The 25,554-nt window shown below is 37.9% G+C and overlaps 1 protein-coding gene across 2 annotated transcripts in view; it reads right to left on the bottom strand.

Annotated features, from left to right (window-relative positions):
* The window catches only part of AOPEP (aminopeptidase O (putative)), a 1,002,964-nt gene that overhangs the window by 22,737 nt on the left and 954,673 nt on the right, over positions 1–25,554 (bottom strand). Inside the window, exon 14 of one of the 2 annotated variants that reach the window (XM_069762004.1) lies at positions 7,575–7,691. The exons of the other annotated variant lie outside the window; for it this stretch is intronic. Coding sequence (XP_069618105.1) covers positions 7,575–7,691 — 117 coding nt within the window. The remainder of the gene's footprint in view (positions 1–7,574; positions 7,692–25,554) is intronic. 2 annotated transcript variants of the gene reach the window in all.

The raw sequence follows: 25,554 nt of genomic DNA, 5'->3' as shown, positions 1-25,554 counted from the left end.
CTTTAAGGGAAAACACATTTTCTCAGACATAAAATACAGTATGCAGTATTATCCTTTCAGAATAACAACATTAGTGTGCAGACTGGAGGAGCCATAATCAGATAAACTTATTAAAAGGAGTCGATCCGAGCCGTGCAGCTGTGTGAGCTGTGCAGCATCTTTCTATGATCTTCATTTATCAAAGCCCAGTAAAGACAATTATCTAGACACCATATGCATATAGTGATCATTTAGTTTACTAAATTTGTGTTCATTATCTTATTCCTTACAAGGAACCTATAATCAGATCATTATCTATTTTGTATCTCACGTTTTGTGTTACATGTATGTTTTGGGGCAACAATTTGTTTTTAACATATTATGATCTTTATTAAAATTAAAAAAAAAAATTCATAATCTTGCAATTTTCAAACTGTCCACTGGGGCTTTACTAGACTAATACTTCCTATTCTTTCAGGAAGATTTTCTGCTAGGCTCCTTATTGGCAGAGGCATGGTTACAATGATAGGTAACCTCTCTATACACAGCATATAACACAGGATCCACCCATCATAATAGATGATGTCACAGCTCTCCCCTTTCACAATGACCTATGCACATGCTCATTAGATGCTTCAAAGCAAGCAGGGACAAAGTCAGTCTGTTGCTCCTAATGTACATGTGAATTTTCAGACACAACAGGAAATTAGAGTCTAAGAAAGCCCCAGTGGCCAATGTGAAAATTGTAAGATTTCTAATTTTTATTTTTAATACAGATTTTAATATGGAGACAATACCAAATATTTAAAAAATAATAAATGTCAGACAAAAACCTGCTGTAAATAATAACTACCTTCAGTTAGAAAAAGCATAAAATATAGACAATCAACTGCATGATATTCTACATCATTTTAAAGAATTTTTAAGATTGAAATTGATAATATAATCATAAGTGGTCAAGTTAGGCGTAGACCAGGGTTGGATAGTAGAACCCACAGAAAAGCTAAATTTGTGGATCCCCTGTTGTCCTGTGGATGATGAGCTATTGCTCGTTGCGCTCGTTCATTGAAAGCTTTACCGCTATACCTATTGTAATTCACTAGTAATTGTGGCCCATGAGAATTACGAACAAATGTTTTTTTCAACCTTAATACATGGATATACATACGGTAAGTAAATACATAGTTATCAAGCACTGTATATGTGGTGAAGCTCAACACAATCTATCTATTCGTAATGGTCAGCAGCATACAAAGTGGACTGGGGGAAGGATGGGCTCATGTTGGGCGACCATAAGACCTGTCAGTTACAGCTAACAATGTTATCTCCAACTTGGAGAAGTCTTTGGAGTCCTTGATATCACCTTGACTGATAAGATGAGAGTGGAAGATACGGACTCTGTAAAGGTCACTGTGTCCTATTCTTTGGGGGAGCACAAGTACTTTACTGACAGTTAAGACTGATCTTTTCTCTTTGTGTCAGAGATGTATTTTTTTCGTGTAGGTAATGAAATTACGGTGACTTGTAAAGGTACCGTCACACTAAACGAAGTCTTACTTCACTTCGCCTGACACTCCAGAATGAGATCTGTCCTGCTTTACTCCAAACTTCAGAGTCTCTCTTCTCCCTGTTATAGAACTGACATTTCACTGGTATTCAGCTCCGATGAAAATACATTCTAATTACTATATATAGTGAAAGTATGTTTGCATACTAATTAAAAATAACAGTCTGGCAACTGTAAATGTGTATAAACAATGTCAAAACGGCTGGAATAAAATGAGACAAATCTCTATTGCCCTATAAGGATATTTAGTGCTCCGTTCCGAACTCTACCATATTTGTTCTTTCACCCTTTTTAAGTATTGCAGGATATGAAAAGCCATGAAAAAAAGAAAAGCTCCTGCGGAAAGGGAGTGAAAATACCTACTTACGTAAATAAACACATTCCTACGTGTCTACATCAGCAGACTATTACAATAGTGTTGTACTCAGCACAAGGGTGAGAAGCAGGTTATTACACAGCCTGTGATTAGTACGGTGGGGTATGCATAGGAAATGCAGGACAGATAATACAGAGTCACCCTTTAGGAACTAGCAGGCTGGGTTATGGGCAGAGTCTTAGGCCTCCTTCACACATCCAAATAAAAGCGGTATTGGAAAAAATAGTTCCGGTGTCAGTGTTTAGGATCAGTGTGTCAGCACTGTGCCATCAGAGTGCCAGAGTGCCATCAGCGTGCCATTAGAGTGCCATCAGAGTGCCATCAGTGTGTCAGTAGTGTGCCATCAGCGTGCAATCAGCGTGCCATTAGAGTGTCATCAGCGTGCCACAGTGCTATCAGTATGTCAGTAGTGTGCCATCACCGTGCCATCAGAGTGCCATCAGTGTGTCAGTAGTGTGCCATCAGCATGCCATTAGAGTGTCATCAGCGTGCCATCAGCGTGCCACAGTGCTATCAGTATGTCAGTAGTGTGCCATCACCGTGCCATCAGTGTGCCAGTAGTGTGCCATCAGTATGCCATCAGCATGCCATTAGAGTGTCATCAGCGTGCGATCAGCGTGCCACAGTGCTATCAGTATGTCAGTAGTGTGCCATCACCGTGCCATCAGTGTGCCATCAGAGTGACATCAGTGTGTCAGTAGTGTGCCATCAGAGTGCCATCAGCATGCCATCAGTGTGTCAGTAGTGTGCCATCACCGTGCCATCAGCATGCCATCAGTGTGTCAGTAGTGTGCCATCACCGTGCCATCAGTGTGCTATGAGCGTGCCATTAGAGTGCCATCAGCGTGCCATCAGAGTGCCATCTGCGTGCCACAGTGCTATCAGTGTGTCAGTAGTGTGCCAGCAGAGTGCTATCAATGTTCCACCAGTGTGTCATCAGCATGCCACCAGCGTGTCATCAGAGTGCCATCAGCGTGTCACCAGAATGCCATCAGAGTTCCAGCATGGTGACAGCAGTGTTCTTCCGGTATGACTAAAGAAATATAAACTACAAAGCTTCTCCTATAGTTTGCAATGTTAAACAATGGATACCATCCATTTACTGTATGTTCAAACACACCCATAGACTTGTATTAGCCTTTGTCATCTGTGTTGCCAGTAAAAAACAGACATGTGACGCACGGTCTGTGTAAAAACATGGACATGTGCACAGCACCAAAGATTATAACGGATACATGTGGAATCCGTGGAAAAAGCCAGAAGCCACACGTACTGAAAACACGGACATGTGAAGGGGGCCTTAGAGATACAGCAGTTGATAACTACGTGCGCATCCACACAAAAATGTTGTCTAGTTGCAGGGTGGAAATGTGCTATGTGACATTAATTATTGTCATACAATGGTCTTTAGGAATGATGCCAGGTTATTGTAGTGTCCACTGGACCTGTCTGCATCCAACATACTGAAGCATGGTTTACATTTTGGAAGGGCTCTATGAACCTTTACAGCTTATGGTGAGTTTACACTGGCCAATGGTAGCCATAAATGCCAACCGATCAGCCACATAGAGGCCAATCGGCGGTCATGTAATAACTTGTTCAGACAGGTAAACTACACTTCCCGTACACCCAGAAGAATCGGTAATATGATTGTTTTGTGTGCATAGATTGTCATTGTTATCGGCAGCACATGTCCTGTTCACACAGAAAGATGTGCTGCCAAGAACGATAATTTACAAGCAAGCTTAAAAATAGTTTAACCTGACAAATGAATGTTAGCTCATCAGTGGCGAGGTGAGGGGGGGGATGGAGCTTGGATAATTATAGGAAATGAGCGTTCCCGAGAATGCTTGTTCATGATAATTGTCCAGTGTGAATACACAATTAGATTACCTTTAAGAGAGATAACCGAGGATGTTAGTGGGTGATTACAGATAGGGATTGATTACCTTTCCTAGCATTTTGACAATTGTCAATGGAGAGGTGATGGGAAATGACATACAGAATCAGCTTATATTATTGTCAGTTTTTATGAGATTCAACATTTAAGCATTAATGTATCCACCAATATCACAATAATGTTGTCTTCTCCATCAGAACATTACATAGAAAGCTGCCTGAAAAGGACCAAAAGTGGTAACGCAAAAAAGGGAAATGTTTCTTAAAAAAAACTTTTGTTATACTTTCCTTTCCCTAATCATTTCACTTAAATTGGTGGCAGGACCTGAAGAAAGTCTCCACATGTTAGAAACAGAACCCAAGAAAGTTCTGAACTCGTTGTGTGTGAATATCTGTAAATTCCAAAGCAGTTACTCGGAATTCTCTCTTTGCCTTATTTGTTCTTCATTCTAAATCCAGACTCTTAACTCCTGCTTCTCCCTCTGATCTGCATAACATCGTTCTCACAGGGATTCTACGTTACAGGCTCTTTCCATCTGACTTCTAAAACCCTGCTGCCTGATAAGAGCATGGATCTTACAGCCTTTCTTTGCCCATAGCTAGGAAGCCTTAAGGTACCGTCACACTCAGCAACTTTGCAAAGAGAACGACAACAATCCGTGATGTTGCAGCGTCCTGGATAGCGATCTCGTTGTGTGACACGCAGCAGCGATCTGGATCCCGCGGTGCCATCGCTGGTCGGAGCTACAAGTCCAGAACTTTATTTCGTCACCAGGTCAGCGTGTATCGTCATGATTGACATCAAAAGCAATGACGCCAGCAACGAAGATAGGGCCCCTAGATGTGTGTCGGATCGGTACACTGCGGCTGTTTGACATGGAGCTAAAAACCAGCGAGAACGAGAAGTGAGTCGCCGTTACGTCACTGGATCGCTCCTGCATCGTTCTGGAGTTGCTGTGTTTGACGTCTCTACAGCGACCTAAACAGCGACGCTCCAGCGATCTAGTTTAGGTCGGCTCGTTGTCTATATCACTGCAGCGTCACTGAGTGTGACGGTACCTTTACTTGCCTCTTGTCCTTGCAATTCAATACGATATGGAAAGGCAATATCTCTCTTATCAGACAAGTTATAGATGTTACCAAGTGGACAAAATATATTCTTATTGCTTCTTTGGCTATCATTAACAAATAGCTACAAAATCAGCTCATTTGTCAAAAATGAATTATCTGGTTTGGACAAATATGTGGATACCCCATAGTCAAGTTGATCACAGAAGGTCCACCACTGAGAGCCATCATTCATCATCAGTATTCACTCTGTTGATTCCAAGTTCTACCACTGTTGTGTATTATACCATTAATATAAACTTCACTTTACATTTTTTTGACCTGCAGTTTATTCCTATTTGTCAATTTTAAAGAATTCTAAAGTTAAAGTACACCTCCCAGCTAGCACAAGAATGAAAGCAGTTAATTAGGTAGACTGTGAGACTATGAGGAGAAAACGGTGAGGGAAGCCTACGGCTATTTCACATTTTACTATCATGAGCCACAACATAAGACCATTTGTACATAATTGAGATTTGTCATGTAAAGAAAAGGTTCTTCAATAGAGTTAAGCGAATATGTTCAGAATCGGTAGCCGAATCTGAATTTGCCATATTCCTGTTATATTGGTAGCCTACTCGTGACAAATTTATGTTTGATGATCGGTTCCGAACATATTCTGTAATTTCTATCCCACTGACTCCAATGATGTTCTGCTGTGTTTGGTGAATATTTCAAAACCAATATTCGCCGACGATCGTAATCGGAACCGAATTTAGAAAAATTTGCTCATCTATATTCTTCAACACATCAATATTACATATAAGAATGTCAGATGAGACCTGTAGACCTGCTTTATGTCATTCTATAGCCCCTATTTAACTAAAGAATGAAATTTATCCCATAGCGGAGATAAGGTATAAGCATCCAAACACCCTAAACTTTAATACCTTTGTAGATCTTTACCATTGTAACACTACATGGCCTTTTTACATTTATAGATTGTACAATTCGTTTTACAGGTTGCAAGTGAAGTCTATCAAGTTACAAGTAATTATCACAAAGAAATTACATCGACTTAGTAAAATTCCACTGTCACAAGTTGTTCATGACTCCTTTAAAGGGATTTTTAATGGGAATATACACAACAAATAACCTTTTTAAATGCAAAACTCCAAATGCAAACCTCTATCCCTGCTTATGGGAATGTCCGAGTATCCAAACCTTTTGGTTCCATATTCAATCATTTACAATGATACACTTAACTACCTTTGTACCAAAAGATCCTCTATGTGCTATTTTTGTGTGATTTAAATGCAGAAATTTATCAATGTAAGATTGGGGAGAATAAACCGTAACATTTTGTGGCGGCTAGAGGAGTGAACTCCATATTATCCACCTGGTTACAGAAACAATCACCACCCTTCAAATTATTTCTGGAAAAAATATCTATTCAATCTACTGATTGGGCAGAGGACTCCTTCCATAAGGAACAGAAAGTTAAAGAGTTTTTTGAAACTTGGGAATCATTTATCAATATATTGCCAAATAATCTACAACATTATTTAAAAAAATGTTTAAATTCAACAGGGTGATATCAAGAAAGAATTGTAATAGGGGATGCTCTAAGGTGAACTCGTGGTGGTGGGTTCCGCAGGGTCTGTCTAAATTTAATTACATCCTGCTTGTCAAGTGGAAGGACCCCCCTATGCCCAATGTGATTCTTACATATGGAATTGACATTTATGAAAAAAGGATAATCCTTGTATTTACTTAATTGTTTTGGATTCATTTGAATAGTTGTTTTACTGATGTCTATGCATTATTCAAACAAAATAAACAAGTGGGGGATTTGTTGGGGTAGAGAAGATTTTTTTTATTTTTGTTATTTAGTTTGTTTAAAAATTTTCAATAAAAACAGTTTAAAAAAATTCAAAAGTGTGGTTAATAAGCAGACAAAAAGTTGTCTAGAGAGTGAATTTATTTTTGAAAATGCTGGAGCCGGTTTATAAAAAAATCCTTTGTTGCTCTCATTCCATCACCGTCCGGTAACGACGATATCATCACAGGATGTCATTGCTGCAGTAGGAAGCAGAGTGTATTGGGGGATGGGCAGAATCACATTGGGAGCATTAAAGGATTACGGTAGTAAGGTAAATATTTTTATCTTTTTAACCCTCCTTCCGAATTTTTTAACAACAAATTCCCTCTCTAGATTAGCACTTTAATTAACAAACACTCCAGAACTATCTTATTTTACCAATTTCTATTATATTTAGCGCTGCCACGTGAGTTTATCACTATTTTTGGATTCTATTCTGTGCTCCATTTTCAAGGTTATCTCGAATTTTAATCAAAGACTGACTTTTTATGACAAGTTCCAATAACTAAACAAAGAGGCATCGTTAACGAATTACAAACAACTTTGATTTTTTTTCATGGACAATAACATATCAGAAACTTGTAATAATTTAAATTATGTGTAAGCTTTTATTCTAAACCTTTCTTCTAATACACTGTCCAGTGCTATTTGTATGTAAAAAACAAACTGTGGATAACTATGGACCTTATGAAGAAATCTATTCCTATAGTTTGTCATTCAGTTTGAACAGTGACTAAATAATTATTTTGTACTTTAAAAGATTGGTTCCCACATTGGAGCAGAAAAGGGATATCCATCCATAGGACATTTGGATCTTACAGTACCTCTGCATCCTGCTCCTGCAACCTGTAGGTCTTCTTTAAGCTTTGCAGGACCTTGGCGCATAATGTCTTCTCCTCTAACAGCAAATCCAAAAGTAAAACCAACTGATCGGGAACAATCTGAGAACAAATTATAGGTGTTAATATACTCGTTGTTAACTATTCATAAAAGTCATTCATTTTGTACTCCATTTACAGTCTGTAGTATGGAAAACAAATCAATCTCCTATGTTGAAAGGGATTCGGAGTAATAGGGAACACAATGCTCCTACAGTATAATTCATCATATAATAAAAATCACTCGTCGCCACTATAACAAGCTGCGCGCTGTTTGTCCTATGTGATTAAAAAGCCGTATTTTACATCTGCCAATGTACGGTTCAGTGTGTAATGGATTGGGGAAAAAGTGGGAGGTTAGAAAAGTGCCTGGGTCATAACCAAGACATACACTGCTCAACGTCTTGTCACTTGTTTCTCGGATTAGAGTGACTAGGTCTTGTAGGTGAAGAACCTCTGTAAGGCCTCACCCTGGAGGAGACAGCTCTCTGTAAACAAGAATGCTATACCGTAAAATAAACACATAGATTAAATTTTTTATTTTTTTTTAAGAATTCTTTTAAAGAATTTTCAGACTTTTTTTTTTCCATTGATACTCATCTAAGCCTCACCTAGGATGAACTAAAAATAAAAAAAAGCCACCAGACTTTCCATGCATGTAGAGCATTCCTTTTATGTCAGAACTTTACAGAACGCAGAGACGCGGTTTAACGAGGAAGACTTTGAAATGTTACACGAAGGAAATACCTCGCAAACAGAAAGAAAGGAAGTGGGAGATACACAATATACAATTCTATTAAAGACAACACATGAGAAAATCGCCAGCTGCCCCAAAAATACTCTTGTTTCTTTCCAGTGGTCGTATTTGATCCATTCCAAGTCTGGCAGCTTGGTGTCACGCTCTTCCCTTGTAAATCTCTTACAATTACATGTTCTATATTTCTAAAGACCAGGTGTTAGAGCCCAATATAAATTAGCCAGTTGTCAGACGGCTTATGACAGCTCAAACTTTCATAACAACAATGGCTGCCCTTAGGCCTCCTATATATTATCTTAACGCCACAACTCACATTTGAATTATACACCATTTGCATTTCACCGAATTCGTTTCAGTTTGCAAACCTGTCGTCAAATTTCTGCCCTCTAGCGACAAAGCCTTTATATCTCCTAAAATGTAGGTATAAGTTATAGAGAAGCAAAAGTTATTGTTATACAGGTGAGGCCCAGTGTATCTGAAGGGATCGGATGTCTACACCTTAGTCTGAATGTCAGGTAATTAATACTTGTCACGTAGGTAGTACATTTTATATGAAAAATGCCTTATATTTCTTATATGGCACGCATCAGATGTATTCCAAATGTATGCAACTTTCAAACGACTTCATACAAATGAAGAAAAAAAAACCATGAAAAAATGTTAATGATTTCAAAAAGAAAAACCTACAAAGTGATTGGCTATTGACACACTCTGCAAAATAATAATAATAATAACAATAACAATAATAATAATAATAATAATATTATGCTACATAATTTAGAAATATTATTAAAAATTGATTTTTTTAATTGATCCAGAATGAGGTGTGCATAAAATAATCATTTGAATTAAATATCTTGTATTTTTTAGATCTGAGTAAATTAGTAGAGGTGGAAGTTTTACATTCGCAAAGTATAAAGCACCTCCAAATACTTGGTACATAACTCAGTCTTATCTTATGATTTACATTTTTTCTTGATAAATCAAATCAGCTATTTCAGTATACAAGAGCATGCTGAAAATTGCTGAATAACGATGTGAAAATTTGACTAAAATTGGGGGATTAAATAGCGAGGGGTACTATGAATAAACAGCGATTGATATAATAATGCTGAAAGTCTATGAACAAGTAGGAATTATAGATATAATGACTGATAAAATTATAATACATTTTTAAATTAAAACATTAATGTCATCTCTTCACATCCCACTGAAATGAATCAAAAAGCGCCACTATCTATTCTATCTCTCGATCTATTTCTCCATTATCTATCTATCTATCTATCTATCTATCTATCTATCTATCTATCTATCTATCTATCTATCTCTCATTCCTTCCATCTATCTATCTATCTATCTATCTATCTATCTATCTATCTATCTATCTATCTCTCATTCCTTCCATCTATCTATCTATCTATCTATCTATCTATCTATCTATCTATCTATCTATCTATCTATCTATCTATCTATCATTCCTTCCATCTATCAATCTATCTATCTATCTATCTATCTATCTATCTATCTATCTATCTATCTATCTATCTATCTCATTCCATCTCATTCCATCTATCTATCTATCTATCTATCTATCTATCTATCTATCTATCTATCTATCTATCTATCTATCTATCCTCTTCAGATTGAAACAACGTATAGATTGCAATGAAGTATAAGTGATGAATCTGTTGTACAAATTGAACTAATATTCTTTCATATTACATGATAAATTATCTCGTGAATCCAAAGTTTTTCTAAAGCCTTTTAGTAATAAATCGAACTTAAAAAGAAGCATCTGTATGAACAACTGAAATATATAGAACACATTTGCCTATTGCTTGCCTGTCGCATGACATAAATCCCCCCAAAATGCTGAAAGACTATGGCGATATAGTAATATTAAATTGCTCCACTACGCAAAATCAAAACTTAAAAAAAAATATCATAACATCTGAAGCATTCATAATATTCCGACGTCATCTTCCAGCATGTAAATGTATGACTTTATCAGACAGGAAATTCGACCTGGCATATGGCGGAGAATTGAAACAATGAGAAAGTTAAAGAAGAAACCTCCCTGCGTTATACAAGGAGGAAGAAAAAAAAAACTTCTGGTTGCCGGACACAGCCCATCTGTCTCACAGCAGAAAAAAAGCAAGACCACCCACAAGACCAGGCATGATCTGTCAATCCATACATTACAGCAGGACAATTAATGGCAGGTTCTAGGTCTGCACTACAGACAGTTGAATACTGACCTTTCCACAGGCATGAAATGTGACATAATTCTGCACTTAAACTTCCCCAGATCCAACCCAGGAGCAGAGATCCTACACAGCGCTCTACAGCTGGCATGCCGAATATCCCATTTGGTGCCCTGCAATGAGGGTATTGAAATCCTCCTCAGAGAAAAAATGTGCTGTGGACTAATGCAGCGAGCGATTGATAGTGGCGTGTTTTCTATTATTACTCCATTATCACGCTGGGATCTGTGCCTAAATGAGGCATACTTCCTCCCTGATGCCATTTCCTTTTATCCTGCCTGTAGTCTAAAAGCGGATCAATGGGAGTAATACATATGATGTCACTTCAATTTACAGTCACTGCCTCCCTCTTTCTCATAGTTCAGATAGATCAATTCTTCCCAAAAATGGTTAAGAAATGCTTACGGATCTTCTTCTACCAGAAAAGGGTTCTCTGCTATATTTATCCAACTTACTACAGCTAGGACTGTTTATACTGAATTAAAGAGTAGAGAAAAGCGAACATGAAAGTAGCATGAAACGGTTTATTATGGAGCATCGCAATCACGCAGAACAACAGACTGCGATCTTAACCGCTTGCAAACCACTAACAGACTATATGCATCCTCCATAAGTGCAAGAATGAAAAACGCAAATAATAATAAATATATACATATCATGTCTGCTTTGCAGATGCAACTGCAAAAGTTATCCCTAACTTTCCGTTGGGTTCCCCCAAAAAGAGACATCACTTTTTTTTTATTTTAACATCTTCTGCTATTTCGATAGTTTTATACAAAACAGAGCCCTATATTATAACCTGTGACAGTATAGATAAGCTTTATGTGTAAAGGTAGGCTCCCACATGATAAATCTGCTGCCAAAATGTCGGCAACTGGAAATCAGTTTCGTACAAGTGAATGGGGCAGCTATGGCAAAAAGCACACGGATTTCGGCAAGCCCTAATCAGATGTGTGACGCAGTTGCAGAAACGTCGCCAACAAATCTTCCAAGTGTGAACATTTGTGAAAAACGGTAAAATATATATAGACAATAAAAAATCATATACAATCAAAACCACATTATATAAAGTTATATTCCAGCCCCACCCAAATTCTTTTGACACCAACAAATAATACAAATAATAATAATCCATAAAACAAGCACCTTCCTATGTCCATACACAACACAAGCAGTAAGCCCCAAAATTTGAGTACTACATATCAAAATAAGCCATACAATAGTGAGACCATGTTAGAGAGGTTGGGTGTTTATGCATTTCTCTGTGTATTTTTTGCTTTTTCATGCATTTATTATTTTTTTAATATTATTATTATTATGCTTTGCTTATGTAGCACCTGCATTAAAAAACAAAAAAACAAAACAAAACAAAGTCAATATGTAGAAAACCAGAACAGGAAGGAATCATACAGATAGGAAAATCATGGATATGGCCTAATGCATAAAAAGTTGTAGAAATAGAATAATTCTTCCTGACCATTGAGCAGCTAAAATTTACTCCATACCGATATGATAATATTTTGCTTCAGTTTCATTATTATATGGCCAGTATAGCTTACTAATTTCGGAGTTTACATTCGCTGGCAGTGCACATACGTCATATTTTAGAGTACCACCCAGCACATTTTCTGAAGCTGTTTGCTCTACAGATTTCTAGAACTTTGCCAAAATATCCTCTAGGAAATAAAGTATACATCATATCATTTTTTTTTATCTGGAAAGATAACACACTGTCCAAAAATATATTGCCCCAAATAGCTAATCTTAGGTTTTCTGTACTTTCACAACGGAAGATTTCAACAAGTGGCTCCATTTAGTTTCGGTAATGATGACACTGCACTAAATGGAGCAGTCACGCGAGTCGGTTCAGAACAGCAAGGGGTGAAGCAGTGATACAACCCTATATCCTCATTCCACACCATATACCCCTACTGAGGGCAAAAAAAATCAGGAAAAAAGTCACAGCTCAAAAAAGCATTGTGCTTACAAGCCGTTTACATCCATTCTCTTGCAGAATGACATTTTGACATTTGCTATACTTCGTACCTATAAAAAGCTGCTGCGTGAGAAGTTGTATTTCCTTTATGATTGTACTATTTAAAGTGTGATCTCTGCAGTAATTTGATTTGACATACTGGAAATAACTAAATAGGGCAGTCCAAATTGGCTTTGCTGATATAAGCCACCCCTCATTATTCTGGAGCACTTGCTTGTTTATGTACAATTGCAACATTCACTACACCAAGATTTGTTTTATCAATTTTTCCATGCACTATATACGGTATATTTTTTTTAAAATGTTACTTTGCATTTGCCAACAATTTTCAAACAAAATGAACTCAACAACCATTAAGTCCCCAAGCCACAACAATGGAGGGTCTTGTAATCTTACATAATCGCAGGTAAGGAGCCATACATGGAACATGTCACTCACTACTAATGGCTCATGCTAAAAACAAAAACATGTCTGAAGATCAGCTGCCTCCTTGCCTTTGTACTACAAGAGTCTACAAAACAGAGGTGACTGCAGAGATGGCAATCTTCATCAAACACATGGATAATGGATGAACCTAATCCATAGATCAACAAGATTAGGTGACTGGATATATATGTGGCTATTAAATACAACACCAGCTCACTTTAAATATCAGCAGCTGAGTTTTCTTTCCCAAGGGTAACAAAATAATAATCTTTTAGCTTTCCAGTCAATTGAAAATAATTTGGGGGTGCATACCAGGACAAGGCATGTCTGGATGAAGACAAGTAGAAGCCCTAGTTTCTAGGTAGGGTCTGGGTAGGAATGTTAAATACACAGTATCCCTTAGGCAGACATCAAATTTCATCTTATGCTTAGCTGACTTCAAAGTTAAACTACTCTTCAAATACGCATTAATCTCAATCCTATACCTATTATATTGTGATTTACAAATATATGAAGAATCAACTGTCTACATTGCCTGGCCAACCTTGCTTAAGCCAGTCACACATGGAGAATTCATGCAAGTCAAGGGCATTCCCTTCAACTACTCATATATGCTTATTATTAGAATTTAACTTGATAAATACGGGAATATTATGGTCCATTAAGTCATCTTTTTTTACTATTCCATTAAGTAGATTGTCACAACTGCAAATATGTACGTGTTATGGGAAATACGGTAGTAACACGTTAAATCATTCCTATATCTAGAGTAGACACAAAGTTGTGGAAAAAAATATATTAATTCCTGTCTCCTAATTCTAACACTTAGACGTAAGACTAATTAACATAGTATGCTTTACCCAAGCTATGTGTGTGTTCAAAAGGGGTCAATACACTAGGGCAGCATATCCTGGCTGAAGGTCATATCGAGTTAAGACAAACCCTGAAAACATTTTCCATTAGATTACCTCAAGGAATAAATCCAGCTAACCCTAAATGGGGACAGACTATAGGGGTGCAGATGTTTGAAGGCTTCTATTCAGTACCAATAATTTACATTTGCAGACTGGTAGCAGTTGTAGTCACCTGTAATGAGCTGTACTGATGCAGGTGAAATCACAAAAGCCAGACCAATAATAGAGCAGTCAGCTCCGTCCAGAGGAGGTCCTGAAAGGTGCTGAAGGCCCAGAGGCTATGAGGACGTGAACAGCATGTCCAAGGAAAACATAACATAGTAACATAGTAACATAGTTAGTAAGGCCGAAAAAAGACATTTGTCCATCCAGTTCAGCCTATATTCCATCATAATAAATACCCAGATCTACGTCCTTCTACAGAACCTAATTGTATGATACAATATTGTTCTGCTCCAGGAAGACATCCAGGCCTCTCTTGAACCCCCCGACTGAGTTCGCCATCACCACCTCCTCAGGCAAGCAATTCCAGATTCTCACTGCCCTAACAGTAAAGAATCCTCTTCTATGTTGGTGGAAAAACCTTCTCTCCTCCAGACGCAAAGAATGCCCCCTTGTGCCCGTCACCTTCCTTGGTATAAACAGATCCTCAGCGAGATATTTGTATTGTCCCCTTATATACTTATACATGGTTATTAGATCGCCCCTCAGTCGTCTTTTTTCTAGACTAAATAATCCTAATTTCGCTAATCTATCTGGGTATTGTAGTTCTCCCATCCCCTTTATTAATTTTGTTGCCCTCCTTTGTACTCTCTCTAGTTCCATTATATCCTTCCTGAGCACCGGTGCCCAAAACTGGACACAGTACTCCATGTGCGGTCTAACTAGGGATTTGTACAGAGGCAGTATAATGCTCTCATCATGTGTATCCAGACCTCTTTTAATGCACCCCATGATCCTGTTTGCCTTGGCAGCTGCTGCCTGGCACTGGCTGCTCCAGGTAAGTTTATCATTAACTAGGATCCCCAAGTCCTTCTCACTGTCAGATTTACCCAGTGGTTTCCCATTCAGTGTGTAATGGTGACATTGATTCCTTCTTCCCATGTGTATAACCTTACATTTATCATTGTTAAACCTCATCTGCCACCTTTCAGCCCAAGTTTCCAACTTATCCAGATCCATCTGTAGCAGAATACTATCTTCTCTTGTATTAACTGCTTTACATAGTTTTGTATCATCTGCAAATATCGATATTTTACTGTGTAAACCTTCTACCAGATCATTAATGAATATGTTGAAGAGAACAGGTCCCAATACCGACCCCTGCGGTACCCCACTGGTCACAGCGACCCAGTTAGAGACTATACCATTTATAACCACCCTCTGCTTTCTATCACTAAGCCAGTTACTAACCCATTTACACACATTTTCCCCCAGACCAAGCATTCTCATTTTGTGTACCAACCTCTTGTGCGGCACGGTATCAAACGCTTTGGAAAAATCGAGATATACCACGTCCAATGACTCACCGTGGTCCAGCCTATAGCTTACCTCTTCATAAAAACTGATTAGATTGGTTTGACAGGAGCGATTTCTCATAAACCCATGCTGATATGGAGTTAAACAGTTATTCTCATTGAGATAATCCAGAATAACATCCCTCAGAAACCCTTCAAATATTTTACCAACAATAGAGGTTAGACTTACTGGCCTATAATTTCCAGGTTCACTTTTAGAGCCCTTTTTGAATATTGGCACCACATTTGCTATGCGCCAATCCTGCGGAACAGACCCTGTCGCTATAGAGTCACTAAAAATAAGAAATAATGGTTTATCTATTACATTACTTAGTTCTCTTAGTACTCGTGGGTGTATGCCATCTGGACCCGGAGATTTATCTATTTTAATCTTATTTAGCCGGTTTCGCACCTCTTCTTGGGTTAGATTGGTGACCCTTAATATAGGGTTTTCATTGTTTCTTGGGATTTCACCTAGCATTTCATTTTCCACCGTGAATACCGTGGAGAAGAAGGTGTTTAATATGTTAGCTTTTTCCTCGTCATCTACAACCATTCTTTCATCACTATTTTTTTAAGGGGCCTACATTTTCAGTTTTTATTCTTTTACTATTGATATAGTTGAAGAACAGTTTGGGATTAGTTTTACTCTCCTTAGCAATGTGCTTCTCTGTTTCCTTTTTGGCAGCTTTAATTAGTTTTTTAGATAAAGTATTTTTCTCCCTATAGTTTTTTAGAGCTTCAATGGTGCCATCCTGCTTTAGTAGTGCAAATGCTTTCTTTTTACTGTTAATTGCCTGTCTTACTTCTTTGTTTAGCCACATTGGGTTTTTCCTATTTCTAGTCCTTTTATTCCCACAAGGTATAAACCGCTTACACTGCCTATTTAGGATGTTCTTAAACATTTCCCATTTATTATCTGTATTCTTATTTCTGAGGATATTGTCCCAGTCTACCAGATTAAGGGCATCTCTAAGCTGGTCAAACTTTGCCTTCCTAAAGTTCAGTGTTTTTGTGACTCCCTGACAAGTCCCCCTAGTAAAGACAGGTGAAACTGTACAATATTGTGGTCGCTATTTCCTAGATGCCCGACCACCTGCAGATTTGTTATTCTGTCAGGTCTATTAGATAGTATTAGGTCTAAAAGTGCTGCTCCTCTGGTTGGATTCTGCACCAATTGTGAAAGATAATTTTTCTTGGTTATTAGCAGAAACCTGTTGCCTTTATGGGTTTCACAGGTTTCTGTTTCCCAGTTAATATCCGGGTAGTTAAAGTCCCCCATAACCAGGACCTCATTATGGGTTGCAGCTTCATCTATCTGCTTTAGAAGTAGACTTTCCATGGTTTCTGTTATATTTGGGGGTTTGTAACAGACCCCAATGAGAATTTTGTTACCATTTTTCCCTCCATGAATTTCGACCCATATGGACTCGACATCCTCATTTCCTTCGCTAATATCCTCCCTTAAAGTGGACTTTAGACAAGACTTTACATAGAGACAAACCCCTCCTCCTCTCCGATTTTTACGATCCTTTCTAAACAGACTGTAACCCTGTAAGTTAACTGCCCAGTCATAGCTTTCATCTAACCATGTCTCGGTTATTCCCACTATGTCAAAGTTACCTGTAGATATTTCTGCTTCTAGTTCTTCCATCTTGTTTGTCAGGCTTCTGGCGTTTGCAAGCATGCAGTTTAGAGGATTTTGTTTTGTTCCAATCTCCTCGCTGTGGATTGTTTTAGAAATGTTCTTACCTCCCTTCTGAGTTTGTTTTCCTGGATCTTCTTTGTTCAAGTCTAATGTTTTTCTTCCCGTCCCCTCTTCTTCTAGTTTAACGCCCTCCTGATGAGTGTAGCGAGTCTTCTGGCGAATGTGTGTTTCCCAGGTTTGTTGAGGTGTAGTCCGTCTCTGGCGAGGAGTCCATCGTACAAGTAATTCACACCGTGGTCCAGGAATCCGAATCCTTGTTGTCTGCACCATCGTCTTAGCCAGTTGTTTGCATCAAGGATCCTGTTCCATCTCCTGGTGCCATGCCCGTCTACTGGAAGGATAGAAGAAAAAACTACCTGTGCATCCAGTTCCTTTTCTTTCTTCCCCAACTCTTCAAAGTCTTTGCAGATTGTCGGTAGGTCCTTCCTTGCCGTGTCATTGGTGCCAACATGTATCAGAAGAAATGGGTGGACGTCTTTGGAGCTGAAGAGCTTTGGTATCCTATCGGTCACATCCTTGATCATCGCACCTGGAAGACAGCATACTTCTCTTGCAGTTATGTCCGGTCTGCAGATGGCTGCTTCTGTGCCTCTCAGTAGTGAGTCTCCCACCACCACCACTCTTCGTTGCTTCTTGGCTGTACTTTTTGCTGTCACTTGTTGCTGTGTGCCCTTTTCTTTTTTGCTTGCTGGTATTGCTTCATCCTTAGGTGTGCCATCTTCATCCTCTACAAAGATTTGATATCGGTTCTTCAGTTGTGTGGTTGGTGATTTCTCTATGGTCTTCTTGCTTCTTTTGGTCACATGCTTCCACTCATCTGCTTTTGGAGGTTCTCTGACACTTTTTTCACCTTCTGTGACCAGTAGAGATGCTTCTGTTCTGTCTAGAAAGTCTTCATTCTCTTTGATGAGTTTCAAAGTTGCTATTCTTTCTTCCAGACCCCGCACCTTTTCTTCTAAAAGGGCCACTAGTCTACACTTCTGACAGGTGAAATTTAATTCTTCTTCTGGTCGATCTGTGAACATGTAGCACATGCTGCAGCTCACCATGTAGGTTGTCACATCTGCCATGTTGCTCCTAGATCCTGCTGACTTGCTGTGTGTTTTCCTTCTTGTGTAATCTACTCAGCCAAGCTCTCTTGCAATAATGTCCTACAGGCAAAAATTCGTGCGCCGTCAGGCGCGCGGTTTGGTGATTCTTTCCAAGCAGCTGGTCCCGGCTGTACCCAACGATCTTCTAGCTTAGGGAGACTCTTCGCTTTCCCAGAAGGCACCTGGAATATGCAAATTAGCCTCCTCAAGCTTGAATCCCTGGTTTGGTGATTCTTTCCAAGCAGCTGGTCCCGGCTGTACCCAACGATCTTCTAGCTTAGGGAGACTCTTCGCTTTCCCAGAAGGCACCTGGAATATGCAAATTAGCCTCCTCAAGCTTGAATCCCTGGTTTCAACCTGGAAGCTACAAGACTTCATCTTGCTTAAATTAACCAAAGGGGATTGTCCACCATTGTGTCCATTTTTTTCTTACTTAAATGCATGTAGTTTGGGATAATAATACATTTTGTAATTGGGTTCAGGCTTGGACTGGCTCATAGGGAAACAGGTGAACTCCCCGGCGGGCCCCTGTGCAGGAGTGGGCCTCCCATGTGAGCACTGCTTGGCACTGTACACGTACGGCACACAGGCTAAAGCAACATCTCAACATTCATTTAACAAACTAACCAGTTTAATATATCAAAGCATAAGTGAGTTTTTGAATGAGGGTCAGGTAATATTGCATCTGAACGGTGGGAACCCCAATATCAATATTACTGGTGGGCCAGTTGGCACTTCAGTCTAACACTGATTGAAAATGTTTCACTTTTTTCCTTCTACAGCCTTCATGTTGCACTTATCTTTTGCTGGCTGCAGAATGAATTAACTGAGGATTCAGGAGTGAGATCGTTCTGACACTCCAATGTCAGTCTTTGCAGTCTTTTCTACTGACTTATGACTACATCAGTATTGAATGTGCAAGGAATTAAAGCGCCATTAAAAGCAAAAAAAAAACATCAAAAATCTGTATTGAAACTAAATAATAATAAAAAAAAGATATCATCAGACCATGTCCCAGCATGGTCAGACACAGCCATTACACAGTACACAGCAGGGGCACATTTATAAGATTATCTCAGCACAGGAACATTTTATTTAATCACATCCAATTGTGGAAGTTATTATTATTTCAAAATCTATAGATTAAAATGAACTTTTGTTTGTGGGAAAAAAAACCTTTAAAATTTGTGCATAGTAATACATAGTACTTATATATATATTTTTTAAATATAGCCCAAACCATTACAGAATGCCTTGTTTGCCAGGTCTGTAAGGTATCTTTCAACTTATGCATATATATAAAAAAAAGCAATAAAGCATGCGTATCTTAATTAATATTTGTAGGCTACATAAAACAAACAGTCATCTGTAGAAGTGCCTGAACATCTTCAAAAGCTGGTGACTGAATGTTTTCTTGGCCGAAGGTTCTAGCTCTTTACCCCCTCATAAACATGTATAGCTCACCTAGTCACATGTTTGTGTATTATCAATGGGGAGAGGGGGTCAGTCGATACCAGGCATCTCTAAGATACACATAAGATAGTCAGAAAGTCCTGACCAAACAGCTGGATTCAAAAGATTTTTTTCTAATGAGGATGAGGTCTTTAGAGGAATCAGATCATAACTGTAATTTAGTCTTTACCTTCATTTATCAATTACTTGATTCCCAATAAGACTCAGAAACTGCTATCACAATGAAGAGAAGAGAGACGATAGAGACCCTCAGCACTTTGCCCCTAATGTCAAGCTTTTAAGGTGTTGGTTGCTTTTTCCCTGTGCATGAATGGGCTGTACCCTAATGTCACATCCAGTTGCTTGTGTTAAACCAGTAAAAAGTTGTCAAAATGTATTAAATGTCTACTATACATCATTGCAGTTTCTACAAGTACGATTTGGCTCAAAGTCATTTTTTATTAATAGTGTGACATAAATTGCTCTTAGATCTAAATGCACTATATTATTTCTGTGTACATGACACTTAAGTAGTTATGTCCACTGGTATATTCTTTGGTTCCACTTTATTTGGCAAAGATGTAAAAGGTTTTGCTGTATAATTTATTCATTCAGGCCCATAATGGAGCTTGCAATTTCCTTACCACAAACACTCAGTGTTATCGGAACCTGCCATCATGTTTTTGTGATGTGGGAAGAAAACAGAGTATCCAGCAACCTTCCACAAAAATGTGGGGAAAAAAGTGTGTAGCATCCGGTAAACCTTATTTGATGGCTTTATTCACAATGAATAATTTATAAGCTAAGTCCAGAAAACTGTTTGTGAATTGCACACGTTTACTTTTCCGCAAAATTCGCTTTAATTTCTCACTAGACAAAACCGTCATACTAGCATAACCCGCAGTGAGGTGCAATCCACATCAAACCCACAACCGAAGCTCGAGAGTTATTGATCGATCCATGAGTGAAGGCGAGGAAGAACATATATGCCATACATACATTTATGAGTAATCGTTACGGAACGTATACCGACAGCAGTAAGAATAGAAGACATTTAGATTTGATTTATTTCTAAGACTTAAAATGTTTTTAATATACTTTCATCAAGATAACACAGAAATACTAAAAGTCTGCTCAAAAGTACCAATGGCCTCCGTATGTACACTTTCTAAAACCAGGAAGGGCCTCTTCCTTGGTAAAGAATAACATATTGCTATGGGAAACACTTCAGTCATCATATTTGTTAATCCCGTCTATCAACGATACAGAATTCTTTGCGCCACAGTATGTGTGTGGTCTGCAAAGGATGTCCAATCAGTGAGCCAATACTAGGGGCTGATCCCGCAGGTGAAGCCTGAACCACACATAGTCACACCACTTTACCTTCTAACGTTTCAAGGAAGACGCAGAAGGGTAGTAATTTGCTGGGAGTTATTTTATGACTTATCTCCTTTACTCCTTGTACACCAACTCACTATTTAGCAAATGGACATTATAGAGCACACCGAGTCCACACATTCTGCAATGTACTCAGTATGCCAATCTGCAAGGTCTACTGTAAGCTCCACTACTGCTATCATTCTTCGTATCAGCTGACAACAGTAGGATATCTTATAATTTCGTCTTTGTCTGAAGCCCACAGCAAACTATTAATGTTCCTTCTAAATTGAAAACTATCAGAAATACCCTTCCATAGCTTCCATTACAACACATGTATATAGGATTGTACACTGTCCCACAAGGTAAGGAACATTAATAACAGTTTCCCTACACTAGCCCTATACTGATATTGTCATTACGCAGTTGGTTCATTATGTATATAAGTATATATCATATATTCATTATTCAGGTATTAGACTAAACAATTCACCCATGATATTATGTTTTTTGCTTTTTTTTAAATATAGATTTTTACAGTATTATTGAAAAAACGCTCGTGATTTCACAATTTTTTGAATGGGGTTTTCCACACAAGACACCATCTCTTTTCCTATATTTTAAAGCACATCTACATTATCACTGGGATTCTAAAACTACACCACAAAATTTTTTACAAAACACAATTTTTATTGCGTTTCTTATTTTCCTTTTCACTCACAGGCAACTTCCGGCCAAAACTTTTTTTTTTCCGTAAACAATGTGGCAAAAAAAAAAAAAATGTAAGAGAAACCACTCTAACGAAAGGTTTATTATAAATAAGAATTAGCATTGCACTATTGTACTGTGACGGTAAAGGATTGGTCCTGAACTGTTTATTTCTTTTTAATATAGAAGAAACATATTTGAGATAAATATTTCCAAATAAAGGATATTGGATTCTGGAGAATTTAGCATTTTCTTCTTCCATTCGCCTATTTGCAAGCAGAGAACTAGCACAGCACGAAGATAAGAAAGCTGTGGCAGGCAAAGAAAGTATTTTTCTATTGCACTATATGTGATGCTATTACTAACGGGAATGCAACCAGTATTTCTAATAATGCACTTTTTTATTCTAATTTTGCTATTTGTCCGTCATAAGCTTTTCTTTGTAACTCGGGCATTTGCTACAGGTAACAATTTTTCAGATCATTAAAATTAAGCCTTTAAATCAAGTAAATAATGCCAACACAGGTATCCAAGTTAAGAAATCTTAACAATATAAGGAGTTGGCTACTACCATGCCTTTATAGTAAATCAAAGTAGCACCTATACAGGTTGCATAAAAGAAGAAAGGAAAAAAAAGTCAGCAGAATCAATTAATAAAAAAAAGAATGAATGTAAATAATGACGTAAACTGGTCACTTGATTCATATATCGCACTATGAGCCTACACAAGTAGGTTATAGTATCCCATGCACGGAAAACATACAAAGCATAACGTGATAGCATTATCATCCACTATGAGGCTAGACCAGATTAACAATTAACATTGAGTAAATGTGTTTGACATAATGTATTTAGGTATCACAAGTAAAGCGCAGAATTAAGGTTACCTGGTCCTGGAGAAAGATGAATGAATGACTGAAAATGCAGCTTAGATGTGGACAAGACTGGAATTCCTGCTTCTGATCTCACCTGGATTGCTCTCACCTGGGTATACCTTTCATGTCGGCACAATATTGCGCTCTGCTGTCAGACCAGGTGTCCACTCCCTTTACATCAGACCAATCGCTTAATAGCTTTGAACCTGCCCCACCTTAAAAAAAAAAAGCCTTCACAGGTTTAAATTTTCCACCCTATAGTTCCCATTATTATAAGAGTGTCTAAAGACTTTGTTCTCGGAGCCATCAACTCTCACCATGTAATTACATTAATGAAAAGATTTCATTCTTGTGTTAACCCTAATGCTCCTGAAAGCTAAAGCAGCCTTTAACAGGGTAGAAGTCCTACAAGTAAAAAATGATATAATGTCCTTCTATATCTGGACTTCTGTAACCTCAGAAGAATTTCCGCAACAAAGGATTAATGCTGTACCACATCATCGCTGGCTAAAGCCTTAGTATATTTTGATTTTGAAGGCTATCCCCTTATACCCACAGGGGAAAAACATGTTGCGTCCTTTAGATCTTTTGCCAAGTAAAAGCCTGCAGTTTATTAGGGACTGTATAAGCTAAGACCGTGACACGAAACTCCAGTTTATAATTACATGGCACCAGGCACCTTATCAGAAAGGCAAATAAAGTTGCTTTTTCCTGTTTTTAAAAGTAATCATATCCAGAATTTACAAACTGCCGCTGCACAACATCAGCGCTTGTTGCAAATATCCTGCAAGTTTGGAGAAAAAGGAATAGTGTTTTAATTCTAGTTGTTGTTTCAAATGAATGCTAATTTATTACAATTTTGAATTTCTAATAATTGAAATAATTTAAAAAAAATAGGATTTGCCTTAATTTTTAAACGAATTGACAAAAGTAACCAAGAGTATTCTATGTTAAGAACAAGGTTAGGACTTCATAACAAAGCTTGCTCTGTTGAGTGAAAATTGTGCTCTTTTCTTTCAATTCTGACTTTGTTGATGCTGTCATTGAGGCCATACTAAGGATATGTTGACATGCCCAGTAGTTATTTCTGCTTTTAGATACAGTTTGGGACGACAAAAATTAAAATAAAATGATCCAGTACAGGATTCATTCATTTGGACGGGGAAGGAAGTGTCCTGCATTTTGCCTTTTTTCTAGCTGCTATACATTTTTTTAAACTGGATTAAAAAACATAATCTGCACAACATTTTTTGTCTGGCCCAAAAATGGATAACGACTGAATCAACTTTTTTAAACACTGATGTCTATGGAAAACAAACCATAACAGATGATCTTCTGTAATATCATCTGCAAATGCTTCAATTTTTTTTATTCAATATTCACACCAGAACCATGAACTGATTCATGGACACCTCTAGTGAAAATAGGTCTGTTGCAAATGGAACAAAAACTAAACCAAACCGTGCACCTGGTTTTGCTCTATCTGTAATGGATCAAGTTTTGTTTTTTTAATTACCATGAGAACGCAACTTGATACTTGACCAGAATCTTAAAGGGACTCTGTCACCTGAATTTGGCGGGACTGGTTTTGGGTCATATGGGCGGAGTTTTCGGGTGTTTGATTCACCCTTTCCTTACCCGCTGGCTGCACTATTGGATTGAAGTTCATTCTCTGTCCTCCATAGTACACGCCTGCACAAGGTGCAATCTTGCCTTATGCAGGCATGTACTATGGAGGACAGATAATGAACTTCAATCCAATATTGCAGCCAGCATGCAGCCAGCGGGTAAGGAAAGGGTGAATCAAACACCCGAAAACTCCGCCCATATGACCCAAAACCAGTCCTGCCAAATTCAGGTGACAGGTTCCCTTTAAGTCAATGAGCAATGGTCATGAATGAGCCCCTACTTATAGTTACCAGCTATTTTTTTTATTGCAGTCTCTAGATATGGATACTACATGGAACCAGAGACTAAATGGATATCTTTGTGGGTATATTCATATAGATGTAGCATTTCTTAACAATGAATTCATTATATGCGGTACATAAATATATCATCATGATGAAGAAAACTGGAACTGAACATGAAATAAAGAAAAAGTTGTTGAACACACCAAGTTCAATGCCATCTTATAATGCTAAATTCTGGTAATGATTTTCAGTTCTGAAATAGAATAACCACAGGTGACCATAGATGTGCCTAAAAAATGTAACAGCAGTCATGGGTGACTAAGGAAATGGATGTCAAATGGAAGGGCAAATTTGACCAGTAAATGTGTAGTAGAATATTACAAGGTATTTTATTATACTACTACCAGGAATTGAATTTTCACAAAGAATTAAATGTAAAGAGGATTCATGCTTCACATAAAAATACATTTGGCTAAAAAGTTAGTATTATAGGTTTCACTAAGAAGAAGCAGAACACATTACAGGTAGAAGACCACTGAAGACACCAACGATTCCCCAAGCATGTGTAGCGTCAACAGTAGAAGACTCCACGTAAGATTTGCCTTGGAAAACCAGATCTACCACTTTATCTAGTAATATGCATCCATCCTTTTCATAGTGTTATTTTATATCATGGTGTATCATGGTTGATTCCTAATCTTTGGAACCTTCTTTGACCGAGGGTGATATAAATGGGAGATACAGAAAACTCCTTTGCTTACTTGCTTCCAAGTGAATGTTAAGGCTTACAGATTGCCTTCTACATAACAATTTGCACATAAACATATATATGATCTAATGTGAACAAATGAAATGGCACATGTCATGTAGGCAAAACGGTTTTACACCTAGGGTTTTGTATGGCACAACTAGAAAAATTCCAATAATT

Source organism: Ranitomeya imitator, chromosome 1, assembly GCF_032444005.1.
Source record: "Ranitomeya imitator isolate aRanImi1 chromosome 1, aRanImi1.pri, whole genome shotgun sequence".
In the NCBI taxonomy this organism is placed as follows: Eukaryota; Metazoa; Chordata; class Amphibia; order Anura; family Dendrobatidae; genus Ranitomeya; species Ranitomeya imitator.
Note: the sequence above shows the minus strand (reverse complement) of the source record. Positions and strands in the feature narration are given on the sequence as shown.